Source organism: Spea bombifrons, chromosome 3, assembly GCF_027358695.1.
Source record: "Spea bombifrons isolate aSpeBom1 chromosome 3, aSpeBom1.2.pri, whole genome shotgun sequence".
NCBI classification, from domain to species: domain Eukaryota; kingdom Metazoa; phylum Chordata; class Amphibia; order Anura; family Pelobatidae; genus Spea; species Spea bombifrons.
Window position 1 is genome coordinate 101,234,826 of NC_071089.1, and position 17,810 is coordinate 101,252,635.

Genomic DNA, 17,810 nt, shown 5'->3' on the forward strand with positions numbered 1-17,810 from the left:
TTGTAAAGGATTTGGTAAAATCCTAGACAGGTCATTTGTTGTGTGGGAATCCATGTTCGTTGGTGAACTACAAATACAATGAACCTCTTCTGGCGCAAGGTGAGCTGTGAATAGTCAGTGGACTATCATGGGGTGTATATCAAAAGCTGGTTTCCCAGCACTGGGTTATACGTGTGTTCTTCCTAAACCAAAGAACGTCTCATCATTCATGTCCCATAGTGTGTATATATATATATATATATATATATATATATATATATATATATATATATATATATATATATATATATATATATATATATACACTATGGGACATGAATGATGAGACGCTCTTTGGTGTGTATATATATATGTATATATATATATATATATATATATATATATATATATATATATAATATGATATCAGCATAGACTTTAGTCCATGATTGTTCAGGTCCCTGCAGCAGCCAGTGGTCTACCTGTTGAACATATATACACACACCTGAAGCCAGCACTCATACTACAATCATTCCCCACTACATTATTGTTATTATACATTTGGTTCTGGCCAATGGTAATCCAATGCTGGTCGTTATGCTGTCTAGATAATATACACATATTTATAGATTATATTTGCATCGCGTCACAGACACACTGCTCCTCTACCATGCCCAACCCTGTAGATGCTGGACCCCAAGTCTTTACAGGGTCACTGCCGCGTACGGCTTCCCATCTTCCGTCTGTCCTTGTTCTGGCTGCTGTCATCACATTTGTGCACCCGAAAACATTCCTTTAGGTTCTGTGTTCTGATGTCTCTGTTCATTATTTCCTCTGCCACTGTGTTGGGGAACCAACCTTTCTCCTGGTCATGCAAGCGCTCTCCAAAAATCCAACCTGCAGCACAAACCAATGGAAGGAGAAACAGAACAGAAGAGGGCTAAGAGTTGATGATTCTCATATAATCCACAAGTGCTTATCTTTATAACGTTGGCATTTAGCAGTTTTCAAGGGAAGATGAAGAAACAATCCAGAATATGGTTTCTTAACTGGAAACCACTCTGGCAACCAGTCTGTCCAAACAATCTATAGGTTTTTATTACACTAAAGATGTATTTAACAGTCTATGGCCCACCTGCCTGGTTGTATGTGGAGTTCCACAACACTAATCTGGAAGAAAAATCGAAGAATTCATATGAAATTCTAACGTAACACTTCCTCTCCGCTGTTACGGATCCCCGTCAGAGTAAAGATTTATAGGAAAACTACTGCATTGCTACAGTATATCAATGCAAATTCAGTGCTTTGTTCCCTTTATTTACGTTTTATTTTGTGGTCACAATCAGTTGAATATTAAGCCTTTTTTTTTTATCCATATACAAATGAATTATATATCATCCAGCGTTATGCTGCAATACAAAGGGAGAAGATTTCAGCTGAAGATGGAATGAGATTGCCTCGCTGTCACTCTCCTGCGAACACTCACATGCTATTAATAACACTTCAGATGCTGTCACTATCTCATCCTATCACCGCACTGCGAAAAGACTGCGCCTTTATTCGGTAAATCCACTTATATGGCACACTGGAACGCTCTCTCTTTTGCAGACACAGAACACCCACTTATAGTTAATAAAAATAATACATACTACGTGAACAACTTTTGCTTAGGAACGGCAACTTTACTGTGCACCGTATTCCATATTAAACGAAAATTAAATTCATGCCTTTTTGGTGCAACCGTCTTTATTCTCGAAAGCAGGGCTTGGCAAGGGAATTACGCATTCAGTAGTGACAACAATAACACGTTTATGATGGAAAGGTATAGCAGTGGATTCTCACCCATCTATGCAGCTCCGCTATACATGCAGTAGAGACGTGCTAAGGTTGGCTTTGTAATGCATAACATGGTACAGCAAGTACGTGAATATACAGCAATGTCCAGACAGACAAAGCTTAGAGATTACTTTGTTATATCTCAAGTACTTGTGCATGTTTAGCCATTTAAATAAAAGGGGGCACAATATATTTAACTCCTTGCCCTTCAAATCCTTACACAAACACTAATACAGCAATCATTCACTTGCTAAAATATTCCAACGGCTGTCTGAATAGAATAGAAGTGCTAAGAACTACTAACATGTTGAACTCCAGTCACTGTGGACTATGACTCTCGTGGTGAGTTGATGGGAGTTGTAGTCCACAGCAGCCTGAGTGCCTTTGGTTGCCTTAGAAAATCCACAACCTAAAATACAAGACCTGTATTGGGCAGCTCTCCTTGGGTTCTTCAGATAGATCTATTAAAAATACTCCCTGTAGATTATTTAAGTAAATTGTGATATGTATGTGTATTGCGGGATAGCTAGTCAGTCCACAGATTTCGTGCATCTGCTCCAAATTAGGACAGATATTTTTGCAATATTCCCAGATTTTAATTCCTTTATGTTACTGCGCAAGAGGAATGCTTTCTTTGCATACAAAAGTCCTATTATTAGAAATGTTTAAAAGATTCTCAGTCTGGTTATTTTGAGTCTCCTGCTAGCACCCGTTCCTGCGATTGTGGCTCCGACCTGTCACTCTCTGTCTTCAGGCTCTTATATCTACCTATTTAACAAAGACTCTCAATCTGTCATTGTGTCTGAATTATCACAGCATGCAGCATGACAGGGCCCTCCGCCGACCCTGGAGTCTGCCACTGACATGGGACACCTACCATCATCAGTTTTATCCAGCACATTGAGAATATCAGCCAGGTCCAGTGTCAGCTCATCAGGCTCCTGAGCGATGTGCGGATGGACGCACTGCACCTGAGGGCAGTCTAAAAATGAGCAAAATACTTTAAAATCAAAAACGTTGGTCAGAAGTGAACAATAGTAATAGTTCCTTAAATAAACAGAAATAAGTAATACATAAATATTGTCCGACCATGACTGGCCATCAGGGAAACCGGCAAATGGTTCCCGATATGTCATTTATCGGCCACAGGCCTTAAAGTGCCAAGGCTGATTTTAATCCCCAGTCTGGCCATGACTATTTTTATTTCAACAAAACAAGTCGACAGGTTTGTACCAAGCACACACGAACATATGATTGGCCGTGACGGTGACATCCTTTTCAGAGTTGGTGTGATTCTGCTGTTATGTCAAATTGTTATGATAGCAACATACTTTACATACTTCAAAACGGAATGGATGCCACTGCTCCACCCTCATTTAAGAGGCTAATAACGCATGCAGGTCAACAAGTGTATATGAGCATAGCATGTGTGATAATCTGTAACAGAAGATATGCACTGGGAACTGAGGTCAAAGACACATAAATCCAGACCGAGCTTTTTACCGATAGGAAACACAAAGGGATGTTAAATAGTTTCAAGCTGCACCTGAAGCACCTACCCAGAAGCTTAGATGTTATTGAAAAGAACTTCGTTCTTCTGTTTGGGACTAAAGATGTCATCCAGCGTTTCATTTCACTCCTAAAAGAAACATACGCGTTACATACACAGTTAGCCTCACCAGACAGGTAACAATTGGTAGAATGTTTCAATTAAAATGTAATGAGCAAATAAACTTAGTGTGCAGTAAAGCCACATCATAGGTTAGGAATTCAATCCAAGGTTACTCATTATTTGTTACATGTCCAGCAATCAAAAAGGCAAGGAGGTTTGGTCACTTTGGTATAGGATGTCTGGAGGTCAATACTCACTGGGATGTGGCCTTCAACATGTATGTGAACTCTCTCTCATGCGCGTTCTCCAAAAGCTTCAGTATAAATACATTTGCTAAAGTCTGCCCTTGGTCCTCCAATTCCTCCACACGCAGCAGACCACGTGCAGCTGAGTCAAACACTTGATATCGATCTCTAAGAGCGGATAACAAGTTAACACAGAAACAGATTAAAAATGACTAACAGCAAACATTCTTATCACAGAACTTGCGTAATGATCATGTTCCCTGCGTAGAGTGCTCTGTATCACACTTACCCTGCGAGGCGCTTGCACAGCAGTAGCAGGTCATTAAAGAGGAAGAGATACACCGAGCGGAAGAGTTTCTTAGTGCGCAGGGTGCGGGAGGTGCGAGGCCCAGACATCTGTTGCAGCTCACCTTGCTTTAATAACCAGCGAGAGTGAGAGATGATTGGTACTGACTGGGAAGAGAGAGAAAGAGGGGTGTCATAAATGTAAGACCACTGGAGGAATATGCCATCAAAATGGCATCATTATTTGTAGCACTGTTATAGTGGAGGTGCACCAGGTAGAGATATGTTGGTGGTCCGGAGAATGACATCACTGAGAGATATACTGCAAATATTACTTAATCATGGGACTAAGGAGGTTGTTCTTCTCATCTTCTGTTTCCTGCAAGGAACATGTACACTGCTTCCAATACAGAGCATGAAGCAATGCCTAACTGAAGTCAGAAGTGCTAATGGTAATGGCTTATTTTTGTGGTTCGAACCACAAAAATGTTTTGGCCAGGTCAGTCTTAGGGTTCCTGGTGCCGTAGGTTTCCAAGTGACAGGGAGCACTCCAACTAAGTACCCTCACAAAAGAGAGCACCAGATATATTGATATTGTATATTGATACAGAAAGAGAAGAGGGCCCTCTTCTAGTGACCTTACAAAATATTACTGTGTGTCTCATTGTGCTTGACCCAAAAAATGTATTATAAGTGAATGAGACAAACCTCATTCTCCTTGATATAACTAGCTTTGCAACATCTGGGGGAGGGGGAACAAACCCTCATAAAAGAGCTCCCTCTCACAATGTACAGGCTGGTTGAGTGCCATGAAGTTAAATAATCTCATAGACATCTCCACCTGCCCTGCTCAATGTGGGCACTCAGTGGTGGCACCCTCTGCCTTTGTATCCTAGCCAATTGCCGATTTTTTTAAATTTAATACTTGATATATATAATATAAGCTTCTTTTCTAGCTTTTAGGCAAACTGAAAATATGGAACTACTTGGAGAAAAAAAAATCGCTTTTAATGGAAGCCATCAGTGGCACCAGGAAGCTATTAAGAATTGACACAGTAATACAATTTTTACATTCAACAGCAAAAGTAAATTGAAAATGGCTGGTAGAATAACGAAATATGGGGAAAACAGAATTACATCTATCAGAAATGATAAATGTCTATTCCCTAGCCAGTAATATTTAATTTAATGCAAGCATCCAAGAACAGGTTGGAGGACAACCATTTCAATCTGAGAATTTAGAGGTCACATTGGACATTTTCATACCTTGATCTTGAATTCAAGTGTCTTCTCTATGCTGATAAGTTGCTCTGTGCGGCTCATTTTTCTCACCCCGTCATTACATGCCCGTACCAGCTGTCAGACACAAGATCGTTAAATGAGCATCAAAAGGACTGCAAATAAATTGTGCATACTTGACTAAGAAGCCACAATTAATCCCTACCTTCTCCAGCTCCTGATGTGCTTGCAAAGCTGAGGCTTCTCGCTCTGATCCTTCTTCCACCTTGGTCAGAATGTTCTACAGACAAATGTATCAGTTACTGTTATTCTTAATCATAGATACCAACAAAAGGTAGATGTGAAGACATGAATCTAGGCTTCCTTTGAACTTGATGTACCATAGAGTTCAAGCATTCCTATGCATCATGCTTTGGATAGACCTCTTACTGCTTACACTCTTCAGGAATGGGGGTAATAAAGCTCTTAGTTGGCACCAGATATTAGGATGGCCTCAAGGCTTGCTGGTGAACAAGTGGGTTCTTTGTTGCTGTCCCTGATAACACCATCTGTAATGCCATCTGTAATTATCTATTACTATGTGCTTGATGGTAGTTATCATATCCCTGGCCTATTTTTATGCAAAACAAACACCTTGTGTTTATCTGTTCCATATTATAATTCCAGCTAAAGGTGTACCAGTTTCGCTCACGTGTAATGAATGTTCTGAGACACCACCAATTAGCTCCAAAACAGGATATACACGTAGAGGGGGTCTTCAGTACATCTTTGTGTTATGCCATTTCCTACCTGCTGATTTGCAAGAGACTTAAAGCTAAGCTATAAAAGAAGTGTCAGTTTTTAAAGTGATCACTGATACCATAATAACGGCTGGACAATGATTTAATTTAGGAACTATATGTCTGAGACATAGCAATTGCTTCCTGTGGATTTCCTAAAGTGCACATAAAACAGGGATAGGCAGTAGAAGGGCACCATTGTCAGTGAGGAGGCTTGTGGAAGTTACCATAACCTATGAAACATTTGGTTGGTGAAATGTCAGCCACAAAGCCTAGAGTTGCCTGCCCATGAAATCAAGTATAAGAAGTTTTGTTGTGTTAATATGGTTATTTCATGCTGGGGTGTTCCTTAGTGCCTGATGTACGGTGCTATTCCTCTTTCTCCCCGTATGTATTTAGTCTGGGAACATCTCTCACCATACATGGAGCTACAGGCTTCTATAACACAGAGGCATGCCGACTGTGAGTTGGATTTTGCTGATTGGGACACGGTCCAGGAGAATGTTCCAAGTAAAACATGCTTTTAGTTAAGTTCAGCATTTTCTGTTTACTCCACTTTTTTCCCATTCTGGAGGATGGATTAGATTATAGCATCCACTTGCAGACGAAGGCTGAACTCATATGTGTATAGACATGGATCAACACATTAACTTAATAAGGAACTTTATCACTTAGATAAATAACATTTAACCAGCAGTCTGTAACATCTCTACAGAAAGCCTATGCCTTGACAGACATACCCGAGGATAAAATCGTTAACATCCGTAAACAAGATATAATAAATTGTTAACATCCGTAAACAAGATATAATAAATGTAGGGGGGGCCTACATACGGGAACCACAGATTCTCCATACACTTATATGTCTGTACTGCATTTTTCCTTGAAACAAATTTGTGATAAACTGCGCCCTAAATACCTTATAACACAAGTGATAAAATTAATAATTAGGCAAAAGTATTTTCACCTAAGGACCTAGAGCAGCACGTGCAACAAATGCTGAATCCAGGATTGCTTGTTAGATTAAGTCTCCGTCAATGTACCTGTTCTTTACCATTCTCAATCCATCTCCAGTATAACCAGGGTAGGACTGTCCCAGGGGGCAGGGGAGCAATCTCCCCCCCAGGTCTGTCCAAAACTTTTCAAAAAGGGCCAGGTCTGACCTGGGCCCACCTACTTGCAGAAATAGCAATGCTGCGGGGGTCACGTAATGTTATGTTATGTTATGTGACCGCCAAGGTAAAGTCGTGGCTGCTCACAGTGAGTGAAACCAGTTAGAAATAGGGCTCAAGGCAATATAAAGGGTAAGGGAGTGAGGGACAGAGTAAGAGAGTGACAGGGCAAGGGACTAAGGAGGGAGACAGTATGTATGTAATGAGTGTGTTTAATTCACCCACCAAGACATGTCATTCCAATGCACCCCCTTGGTTGCTGTTAAAACACCTCTACACATAAGCTTTCGTAACAATGTGCAATAGTATGGCTCTGAGTACAGCTGGGCACCTTTAAAGAGCTGTGATCCGTGAATCCTCAGAGATCACGCACACAATACAATGAGAATTTTAAGTGTGGGTGCGGCTGGAAATATTCTAGCAGTGCTACTCCCGATAAACCGGTAAAGTTGTATGGTCACTGTCTAAAACCATACTTCATAACAAGAGACAGGACCTTCCCATTGTTTGAAGGTTCACTTTTTAAATGTGTACATACAATCATGTTAAGCTTGTGGATTTTGTCAAAACAGAGAAAACCACTTCACGTTTAGGTTTACCTATAGCAAACAGCTGAGAACCAACCACAAACTGTTGAGTAAAACACAGGACCTAAATTAGGTTGGCCAAAGCTATAAAAGGTTGACTGCAGTTATTCTTTTTTAAGTCGACATACAAGCTTGGCCCAGTTCAAAGTCTTTAATAACTATTGTTTAAACAAAATCCGGGGCTGTGGAAACATTATAACTGGGAAAAGTAAGAGCTGAGCTCCTGGCTTCCATGAAAGTCACAACACGTAAGACAAGGGGGGAGAGCACGTAAGGCTAGGAACAATATAGATGGTGTCCACCATACTGCATTTCAATTTATTACATTTTAATCCCCTTTCACTGAAATAGTTAATAAAGTGAAATCATATAAAACAGAGGAAGCAGTTGATTTTATGAGCATGCCGAAAGGCGTTCACTCACACAAACCTGTTAGACTGCTGCACGGACACGCTCCTAAGGCATTGTTATTCTTATTATTCATAATGTTCTGATGTTTTCTGTAGAACTATACATCATGGAACGTACATTCCTCTGTCTATATTCCCTTGCTTGATGCCTCTGTTTTCTGGGATGTTTGGTGTGTCACAGCGATTAACAGTCGTACAAGTCGCTTGGCTGCATAAATGGCTATTAACGTGTCACAAAGTCACATAAAAATTCTTGGTAAAGTCCCACCCTATAGCCATAACTCTAATCACAGCTCTTAGAACAAATGTGTCCCTTCTGGGCCATTTGCAATGATTGGAGATACGTGGATACATATAAAAGGTTTGTTACAGTGGAAGCTGTCAGTCAAAAGGTCCAAAATGGTCCAATCACAATTGAGGTACCGGACACTAATTGGGCCTTTGCAGTAAGCTCCGCCTAGTGTGACTGATAATTGCCATGGCGATCTGTCATTAATATGTCCTCCTTGGTGTTGGAAACAGTGTGGTAGCTGCTGTGTGGCAAGGATGTTGTGTAGTGGGGTAGTACGGGCATGGGGGGAATATGCTGTGCATGCGGTGGGGTAGTTAAGGGTATGACACAGATGTAGAGTGGGTAACTGTGCAGAGGAGTAATGTGACAGTTACTCAGGTGGGTATACCTGAGATGCGATGTATGGGCAATGATATGGGGAAGTGGTTGTAAAGCAGATAACTAAATAATACGGGTAACAGGATGAAAAGGTTGATGTAGTGTGAGGAAAAACTGTAGGTGTCTGTAATGGATGCTGGACCCCCATTTTATGAAAATTATTGTGACTGCAATTTTAGATTTTAAAACAATACACTGTGCATTCATCCTCTTGTTTCCATTTCTACTTGTATTAAGAATGAGTCACCATCTAGTCTACATTAAAGTGTTACATCTCTTATCCTTTCACCTCTGTTGTGTATTTGCCATTGTTGAATGTGTGAGAAGATGTCTACATAATCGCATGCCGTTGTGCTATGTGTTAATTATGTTGATCCTTTCTTGTTTCCTGTGTTTGTCTATGTCTCCTCCCATGGCAAAGTGACTATATACAATAAACTATGCCCAGTCCCAAAAAATGTGTGCTCTCTTGCATCCTGACCAGTGTGTTGTGGTGGCACAGGTCATCTTGTACACGGCTTTCGCTAGGAGGAAGGCGGCGACAACAGCCAAGGACGTCCTGGTAGAACCCTGGTTCCTGTTACACGCTATAGGCACGCTAGTATGAAAAGTAAGAAATCAAGTTTGGGCCACATGTGACACCTGAATGTCCCCTGTGAGGATTTTTTCTCTCTATTTAGACTATATGTGTATAGAATGAATGAAAATATTTTATTCTGAGGTTTTACTGTCCATCCAACCTCCAGCCTCCTGCACCAGGTGTTTGCAGATATTCGTGGCTGCAAACCATGGCATCATAACATGTTGTATAATTGTAATATAACGGCCTCAAATATAATACAGTTGTTTTTTTTTTTTAGCAAGAACATTTAGGGAACTGAGAATTCGAAAAGAAAACTGAATATTTGAAGGATTTGCAATGAAACATCTGTGTAGACAATGTGTAGACAACACACTGCTTGTTTCTGCTGAGTACAAGGCACCATAAAGCCAATTTGTTTCAAGTTTGTTTAGAAGGAACAACGCTCCATTTATTCAGCATCAATAAGCTCTTTCTGGATGTTCTAAAAGAGGTGTCTGGCTGTGCTGCAAACTCTGCATAGGTACAAATCTCAGCCTTGGAAAGCCTGTTCTATGGTGTATAAATCACTATACAAAAGTTCTGATGACACCAAAGTATATCTTACGCAGATCTGACTGTCACAGAATCACATGATCTGTTTTGTGCAGTGTGTCAGTGTTAATATCATGCTATCTCATTTATAGCTTCAGTTTTTGCTTAGTTGAAAACTCAGCAGTGGAACTGATGCTTATACCGCTTTCACCTATGCAGTTCACTACCCTTTTAAGAAAATAGGAAGCATCTGTACAACCTCTGTGTAAGATATACTTTGGTGCCATGAGGGCCTTTCTGCAATGCACCCCTGTGACTCTTGTAATTGCATCACTGGTTAAACTTATGTAGTTCAACTGACTCCTATAGACTTCTAGCAAATGAAATATGGGCTGCTACAAAGGATTCAGTGAACTGTTTGCACTGTTATACAAAACTACAGAATATAGGGCATTCTATTCAACGACAAGTCTACAGTACAAAAGCAACCGCTTGACCTGTTTGTGGATATCTCAGTGACAAACAACCTATAGAACTACAGTGGTTTGGCCCAGGAAGTCTCATAACCCTCAATCATGCCCAAGGCCATCGCTTCATAATCACAGCCCTGTAATTCCTACACAAGGCAAGTACTGCTGTTCTTTTATGGATTCTAATAAGGGAGTAACTTTATGAGATATGACAGCTATTAGATCTGTACCTGCACCAGCAGTTTGAGCCGAGTGATCCTCTGGAAAGGCAGGATGAGAAACGAGGAGAAAGGAAGCCCTCTGCAAACTGGATCCAGCTCTAATTGCCCCAATGCATCACGGAAGTCTGTCCGCTCCTGACTAATAGATAACAATAGAATAAAAACAGATGCAGTCAACAAAGGGATACCGTCTAGGATGGTAAATTAACAGACACAAACACAAATTACAAAATGAAGAAAATGGAATGGTGTAATGCATCCACCACATGAAAAGAAACCAAAAAAGGAAATGACCTGCACTTTGTCTAGACACATTATAGCCAATTATTTCATATAATAAAGCCAATGGGGTCCTTGGGTAGGCTTGGGGCCATCATGCAGATCTCGCTGGACTGGAACCATCCTAGGAGGCTTATAGCACTGGGCAAGAAGAGTGTAAAGAGATTCTGTTTAAGAGCCCAAGTACAGCTAGATTCCACAATGTTAAATTAATTCCATGGAGATATCCCCTTTGGTCAGATCCCCATTTCTTGAAAGATCCCAAGGGCTACAGACCCCTGCTGGGGCATGCCTGGGACAGTATACTATTATGATAGCACATTGCTGTATTTAATGGCAGGAGAACAATACACTGTGGTAGACACAACACACAGAAGGAGAGGGAAGACAAAGCGAAAAAAGACCAGAGGTTACTTTGTTACATTTACATTTCTGTCATTGCTGAACTCACAGGAGCTTCCTGTACATTCTTTCTTGGTAGGTCTGGTTGCAGACATAGGTAACGTAAACCCCAAAGTGATTGGCAGCATGCTGGTAGACTATATCACAGACGTCAGAAATCACTATGTTCTCCTCAAACCTCTGCTCCAGATCTAGGAGAAACCTGGGGAGAAGTCAAGTAATACAGATCTTCTGTGACAAGCTGAAGCTGAATCCAAATCAAATTTCCACATACTATAAAATCTCATGTACTTTGTGGTGTATAGGGGTATATAGTAAGCTCTGTAGCCTAAGAATTCTTCCCTATTATGAAAAATGACTTGTAATTGTTGTGCACCATCTGTGTGCGAGGTGATATATATCCTAAACTGTTTAAACACTCACTGGCCACTTTATTAGGTACACCTTCCCAGTACCAGATTGGATCCCCTTTTGCCTACAGAACTGCCTTCATTCTTCGTGCCATACTTTCTACAAGGTGCTGGAAACATTCCTCAGAGATTTTGGTCCATTTGGACATGATAGTATTATGCAGTTGCTGTAGATTTGTCCCCTGCACATCCATGATGTGAATCTCCCGCCCCCCACACCCAAAAGGTGCTCTATTGGATTGATATGGATTGGGTGAGTGTGGAGGCCATTGGAGTACAGTGACCTCATTGTCATGTTCAAGAAACCAGTTTGAGATGATGTGAACTTTGGTGCATGGTGCATTATCCTGTGGTCATGAAGGGATGGACATGGTCGCGTTTAAACAATGCTCAAGTGGCACTAAGAGGCCCACAGTGTGCCAACAGAATGTCCCCACACCATTGCACCACCAGCCTGAACCATTAATACAAGGCAGCATGGATCCATGCTTTCATGTTGTTTACGCCAAAGTCTAACCCTGCCATCTGAATGTCGCAGCTGGAATCGAGACTCATCAGACCAGGCGACGTTCTTCCGGTATTCCATTGTCCAAGTTTGTTGAGCCTGTGCGAATTGTAGCCCCTTTCTTCCCCATCCGGATGCTCGGTTGAACTTCAACAAGTTGTCTTGACCACATCTACATGCCTAAATGCATGCCATGTGATTGGCTGATTAGCTATTTGTGATAATAAGCAATTGAACAGGTGTACCTAATAGAGTGGCCAGTGAGTGTATAGTTTGTTAAACTTGCATTCAAACAATGCTACTAGATGATTGTAAGTTGCACTCTATAACTGCATCATTGGGGTCTCATTCATCTGCAGGTTATGACATGGGGTAAAATGCACAAAGTTATTAGGGTGCATCTGTAACCAATAAAAATAACAGGTGACAAATAAGGGTCCAGTAGCACTGTACCTCAATAAAAGAGAGGATTTCCACTTAACATATTAGACCAGTCAATCAGAGTGAAATATACTGTAACCATTCCACCTGTAATTCCTTTACATCCTGGTGCTCACATATCAATATTCTCAGGACATTGCTGCAGTTAAAAGTAACACATGGTATAATCCTGATTACATTATTTAAAACTATAGGGAGTAGTTGGCAAATTTGCCTCATCTCTCAAACATAATGAGTAAACACAAGTCACGAGGTTAACCATCAAGAAGTATTTGTCTTGCACACACAGTAATGTTGGTGCTGTATGACTAGAGCTTTATTTAACTCATTAATATACAAATTTCTTCCCATTAAAGTTTTGACTCAGAATCAGATTCATAGGTATGTGGTGCTTTCCTCCAAAGCCAAAAATATTCAGAGAATAATTGGTAACCGTTACAATTTTATTTTATTTTCTGTTTATTTCAGAAGGTCTCCCTTATATTTTACCTTTCACTGGTGGCCAACACCTCTATGACATTGGAGAAGATGAAGTGTATCTCAGACGGGTTTAATGTAGATCTCAGTCTTTCGCTCTCCATGAAGTGAGACACCAGCAGGCGTAGGCTCTTGTAGTAAGAGGCCTCTGAAGTCACCAGCTCAAACATGGCCTGTGAACAGTGTAATAGTTTTTAAATAAATAATCTGCATTATTACGGAACTGCAAACATTGCTGTTAATTTGAATATACATTAAGCAGTGAACACACTGGAACCATTTCCCATTACTGTCTATCATACAGAAATCATGCAATTGATGCCATGCCCAGCTTCACTGTTATTGTGGCATCAGATTTACTTTTTTCTCAGTATGTGATACTTGCACCAACACTTATCCCTTCGTCGTTTTTTTACCCCAGCTGTCCATCTCACCTCCTGTAATTTAATTTCTCCAGGTTGCAGGAGACTCAGCACACTGCTGCTCTTGATTTCTGGTAAATCCTGCCATAAATTGAATCCAGAAACTGAACTTGAGAGACGACTGAAAGTAGAGTCAGTCCTCCGGCGCTCAATGGGTGGGGGTGACCCCTCTTCAGGGGCTTGGGAGCTGTCCTGAATCTCTGGAGTCTGCACATAGTTATCCTGCAGTCTTCGAGCTTGAATCTCATGTTGGTTAGCTTTATCCCTATACTCCTGGTATAGGAGCTCTCCAAAGGAAAACATAATGGATTAGCATCAAGACAAAGCCTAAATCATCAGCAGCTATGGAGGTAACCCGTTAAACAAAATACCTTAAACAAAAGGAGAGAGCAAAACCCCCCAAAAAGAAGAATATAATTATAACGTTTAATCCAACCTTATCAAAATCTGATAATTCATAATCCCTCCATATATTACATAATACTGAACACATACAAAATATTGAGATAGTGTGCATATGGTAAATGCACAGAGTGAACACCAAGGCTAAATTGCCATAAGTGACTTAATAGTAAAAAAAAAAGATTAAAAAGCACACATCATACTCCCAGTAACCCAAACCCAAATAACTGAATATATTTCATGTAATATCCTAATTGGAAAGGTATAGGAAACCCAAAAAGCTCTGATGAAATCTACCCTTTCTATTACTGGAGATCAATCCGCACATATTAAGATAACATTTTGGCTATCTCAATGTAATTGGGAAGCCCTGCTCCTATTTTAGTGCAAGCATGCTATTTATCTTGATTTTAGTGTCCTGCTTCTTTGTAGCACAGGAGCAGAAAATATCCAGATGTAAAATGGATCAACAGAAACATGGATGAAAATTGGTTGTCTGTCACCGCGGCCATGCCGACAGATCACCCCCACCTGTGGATATAAAGTGATTTCTGCAGACAGTTCCTCATTTTAACATTGTGTGCTTTATCAGAACACTACATTGGTGAATACAAGCAGAAATATTAAGCCAATCAGTTTTGGAAAAAGACTGTTAGCAAGTATATTATTGTTGCTTATTTTTGCAGGTTAGGTATCATCTCTCGACCTTATTCAGTCACCCTGTATGACAGCTATTGAGGAGCCATACAGAAGCGCGAACATTTTGTCTTCTTTCTTGAATTGTAGACCTGACATATCGTTGCAGTATTTTGGCACTGGTGCCATTGGTCTGCTTGTCATAAAATGTCATTTACTTTCTAACTAAGCAAATAAATAGAAAACCATAGCCTAACACAAAGCTCGGGCTCAGTGAAAATTCACTGTTCATAGTATCTATTGGGAGTCAGAACTGTCCTAGACATCCCAGAAGTCAAGTATTTAAAAAAGCCGTCACCAGGGGTGGAATACCTGTTTCTATATAAATGTCTATTTCATTTATCTACCACCCTCTTAGTAAAGTACAGTACATCTAGACCTTAGACTCTCTAGTTTTGGACCATAACTTCTTGTTCTAACATTTCTCCTTCTTTCAGATAAACTTCCCTCCTGTACTTTGTTAAATCCCTTTTTGTAGTTAAATGTTTCTATCACATCCTCTCTTTCTCTTTATTCCTCCAAGCTATACATATTAAGTTTCCTTAGTCTTCCCTGTTTGCTTTTTAAGGTGTCTGCTTACCTTTAAGTCCTCAGAAATAATTACTCCTAAGTCCCGTTCTTCTGTTGTCACCAACAGTGTCCCCAATATTTTATTCTGTCTTTGATTTTTATGTCCCAAGTGCATTATTTTACACTTATTAATATTATTGAATATGGAAATCTCTCACTACATTCTATTTCTAAAATTATGAAACCAGGCAACAAAAGGCAGGTATTACCAGAGTTATATTACAGAGTTATACATTATACATATCTGGCCAATTAATTTCAGGAAACGCTAAACCTGGCTTGTCTTTGGTTCCAGATATTTGTCTAAATATCCTAGCTGTGAATATTACCTGTCTCTATACATATGAAAGGCATGTCATTGCGGGACTTGTCGGTTGCACTGGTCGGGGGGGGATTAAAGTTGGGGTTGAACCCTAGTGCTGTATGACTGGACACCGTGCCATTCTGCAGCCACAGTCAGTGGAAGAGGGTGAGTTAACTCCTGAAGGAAAAGGACACTGGATTGGAAAAAAGGCAATGGGGGAGCTATGTGTTGGGTGGGCGGTTAGAGCTATGTGTATACTGCTGTGGCTTGGGGGGCACAGAATAATGTGTGTACTGCTTTGGTGGTGTTGGTATGTGTGTTGTGATTTGGTGGTGGTGGTGGCGGGGAGAAAATTATATAACCTGTTAACTGAGCTTAATGTTTATTATATGACATTTTCTGTATTTATGCATGGAGGATTTCAGGTAGGAATATTTTTAATTACCATGACTGTGCATACCATGGTATAAGCGCATAACAACAATAAGATATACAATATTTATGTGTCTCGTGTATATTTACTTTTTTTAGCCTGTGTTGTCTCCATCTTTGTCACATTTATGTAACTGAGTGTCTTATCCAGGACGTCTCTTTGTCTCTACATCATATGCCAAAAGTGCAGAAGGCTGCTTCGTTCAGCTACTGACGTTTCTATTAAAAATATCTCCATATGCTTTTTATAAATCCCCCGGCCTCTAAAAATATAGCAAAACCCCTTTCTCTCCTAATAAACTGCTTTATACTGCCGCATACTACAAACAAATTAAATATGCTTTAGTAGCCTTTCAGAGCAACAATAATTATAATTCAAAAGGAGAGTGTGCAGTTACATGCAGCCCTCCTCACGTTTACCTCAGGTTAGAGGAAATGGTGGTGTAAGATAAAACGATGTGAGGCAAATCTGATTTTTTAGATATAAATAATACATCAAGTTCCTGACCGAAGGGTTTTTGGTTGGAAATGTCTGTGAATATGTTTTAATAAATATACTTAGAACACTAAGCACATGCAGTACACAACAACATTATATGTTTTAATATTTTAAGCATGATAATAATGCGGCAGCGTGGTTTAAGTCAGAGCATATCATGATATAATTTGAGATCAGACCAAAAATGGAGGCACCATCTAGGTGAATTGGGTCAGGGATAAGAGTTGAAAGTGTAAAACGAGCGCTGCCGCTGCTGTGGGGTTATTGGCTTTTAGTGCAAATAGACAGAGCACCGAGGGCTTCAGGATGTTAAGCAACCAAATTAAAGAGCTATCATTGTATTCTGTGTCATTAAGGTTTCAACGCGTAGAAACAATGATGAAACTTTTAAAAAGAGTTTTCTAGTGCCGCGGCAACAAAGCCTTTCAATCTACATGCACAGGCATTGTGTCATGTACCTACAGGCTAGAATTAATAATCCCAAGAGAATACACGACTAGGGTAAAATTTAATGTGATTAAAGAATTTCAAATGGGCAATTAAAAAGTTCTGGGAATGCTTTTCCCGATGCTGTATTTAAATATGAAAGCATTTTTTGATATGCAAGATATCGCAGTTTTGTTCTGCTGGGGAAAATTCTCATTACCACACAAAAAAATTCTATTATTACAATTCAAATATATGTCTTATTATAATTCACCAGAATCAGGAATCTGCACACACTCCCCACAGGAACTCAGGTGCTTAGCTGTGCCAGGAAGGGCCAGCTCCCCAGTAAATCAAAATAGAAAAAGGCTCCAGGCACTCAAGGGTTCCATCAGGCAGATTTATTGAAAGAGACGAACAACAACGTTTCGCCTTCACGATGAGATCAAGTTGACCACACAAGTAAAAAGTAAAAGTTTAAATAGCACATATCAATAAATGGATAGCCAATCAAAAGACCGATCTAATCTAACACCATGTGTAATATAATTGATAATCATGTTTTAACATAAGTAAATATTCAAAAGTATACATCGCATAATAAATAAATGATACTTGCAGATGTTAAAAGAAACCAGTGACAAATAAAGAAGTATATTAAGATATGTGCTATTTAATCTTTTACTTTCTACTTGTGTGGTCAACTTGATAAAGACCTCATCGTGAGGTCGAAACGTTGTTGTTCGTCTCTTTCAATAAATCTGCCTGATGGAACCCTTGAGTGCCTGGAGTCTTTTTCTATTTTTATTATAATTCACAGCCTAACAAGTTTGTCTTGGGATGCATGTCTTCCATATTGTTAGCAACATGGTTGTCACTTGTCAGGGTTAGAACAAAAGTTCAAACACATTGATCTAACAATCTTA

At 39.9% G+C, this 17,810-nt stretch overlaps 1 protein-coding gene across 3 annotated transcripts in view; it reads right to left on the reverse strand.

The window, feature by feature from the left end:
• Positions 1-574: 574 nt before the first annotated feature.
• NGEF (neuronal guanine nucleotide exchange factor) overlaps positions 575-17,810 on the reverse strand; it is a 57,287-nt gene continuing 40,051 nt past the window's right edge. For all 3 annotated transcript variants that reach the window (XM_053460089.1, XM_053460090.1, XM_053460091.1), the window contains 11 exons: positions 13,568-13,842; positions 13,146-13,306; positions 11,350-11,502; positions 10,629-10,758; positions 5,402-5,476; positions 5,224-5,313; positions 3,962-4,125; positions 3,685-3,840; positions 3,375-3,454; positions 2,693-2,797; positions 575-876 (listed from right to left, as the gene is read on the reverse strand). In XM_053460089.1, coding sequence (XP_053316064.1) covers positions 692-876; positions 2,693-2,797; positions 3,375-3,454; positions 3,685-3,840; positions 3,962-4,125; positions 5,224-5,313; positions 5,402-5,476; positions 10,629-10,758; positions 11,350-11,502; positions 13,146-13,306; positions 13,568-13,842 — 1,574 coding nt within the window. In that variant the 3' untranslated portion in view covers positions 575-691. The remainder of the gene's footprint in view (positions 877-2,692; positions 2,798-3,374; positions 3,455-3,684; positions 3,841-3,961; positions 4,126-5,223; positions 5,314-5,401; positions 5,477-10,628; positions 10,759-11,349; positions 11,503-13,145; positions 13,307-13,567; positions 13,843-17,810) is intronic.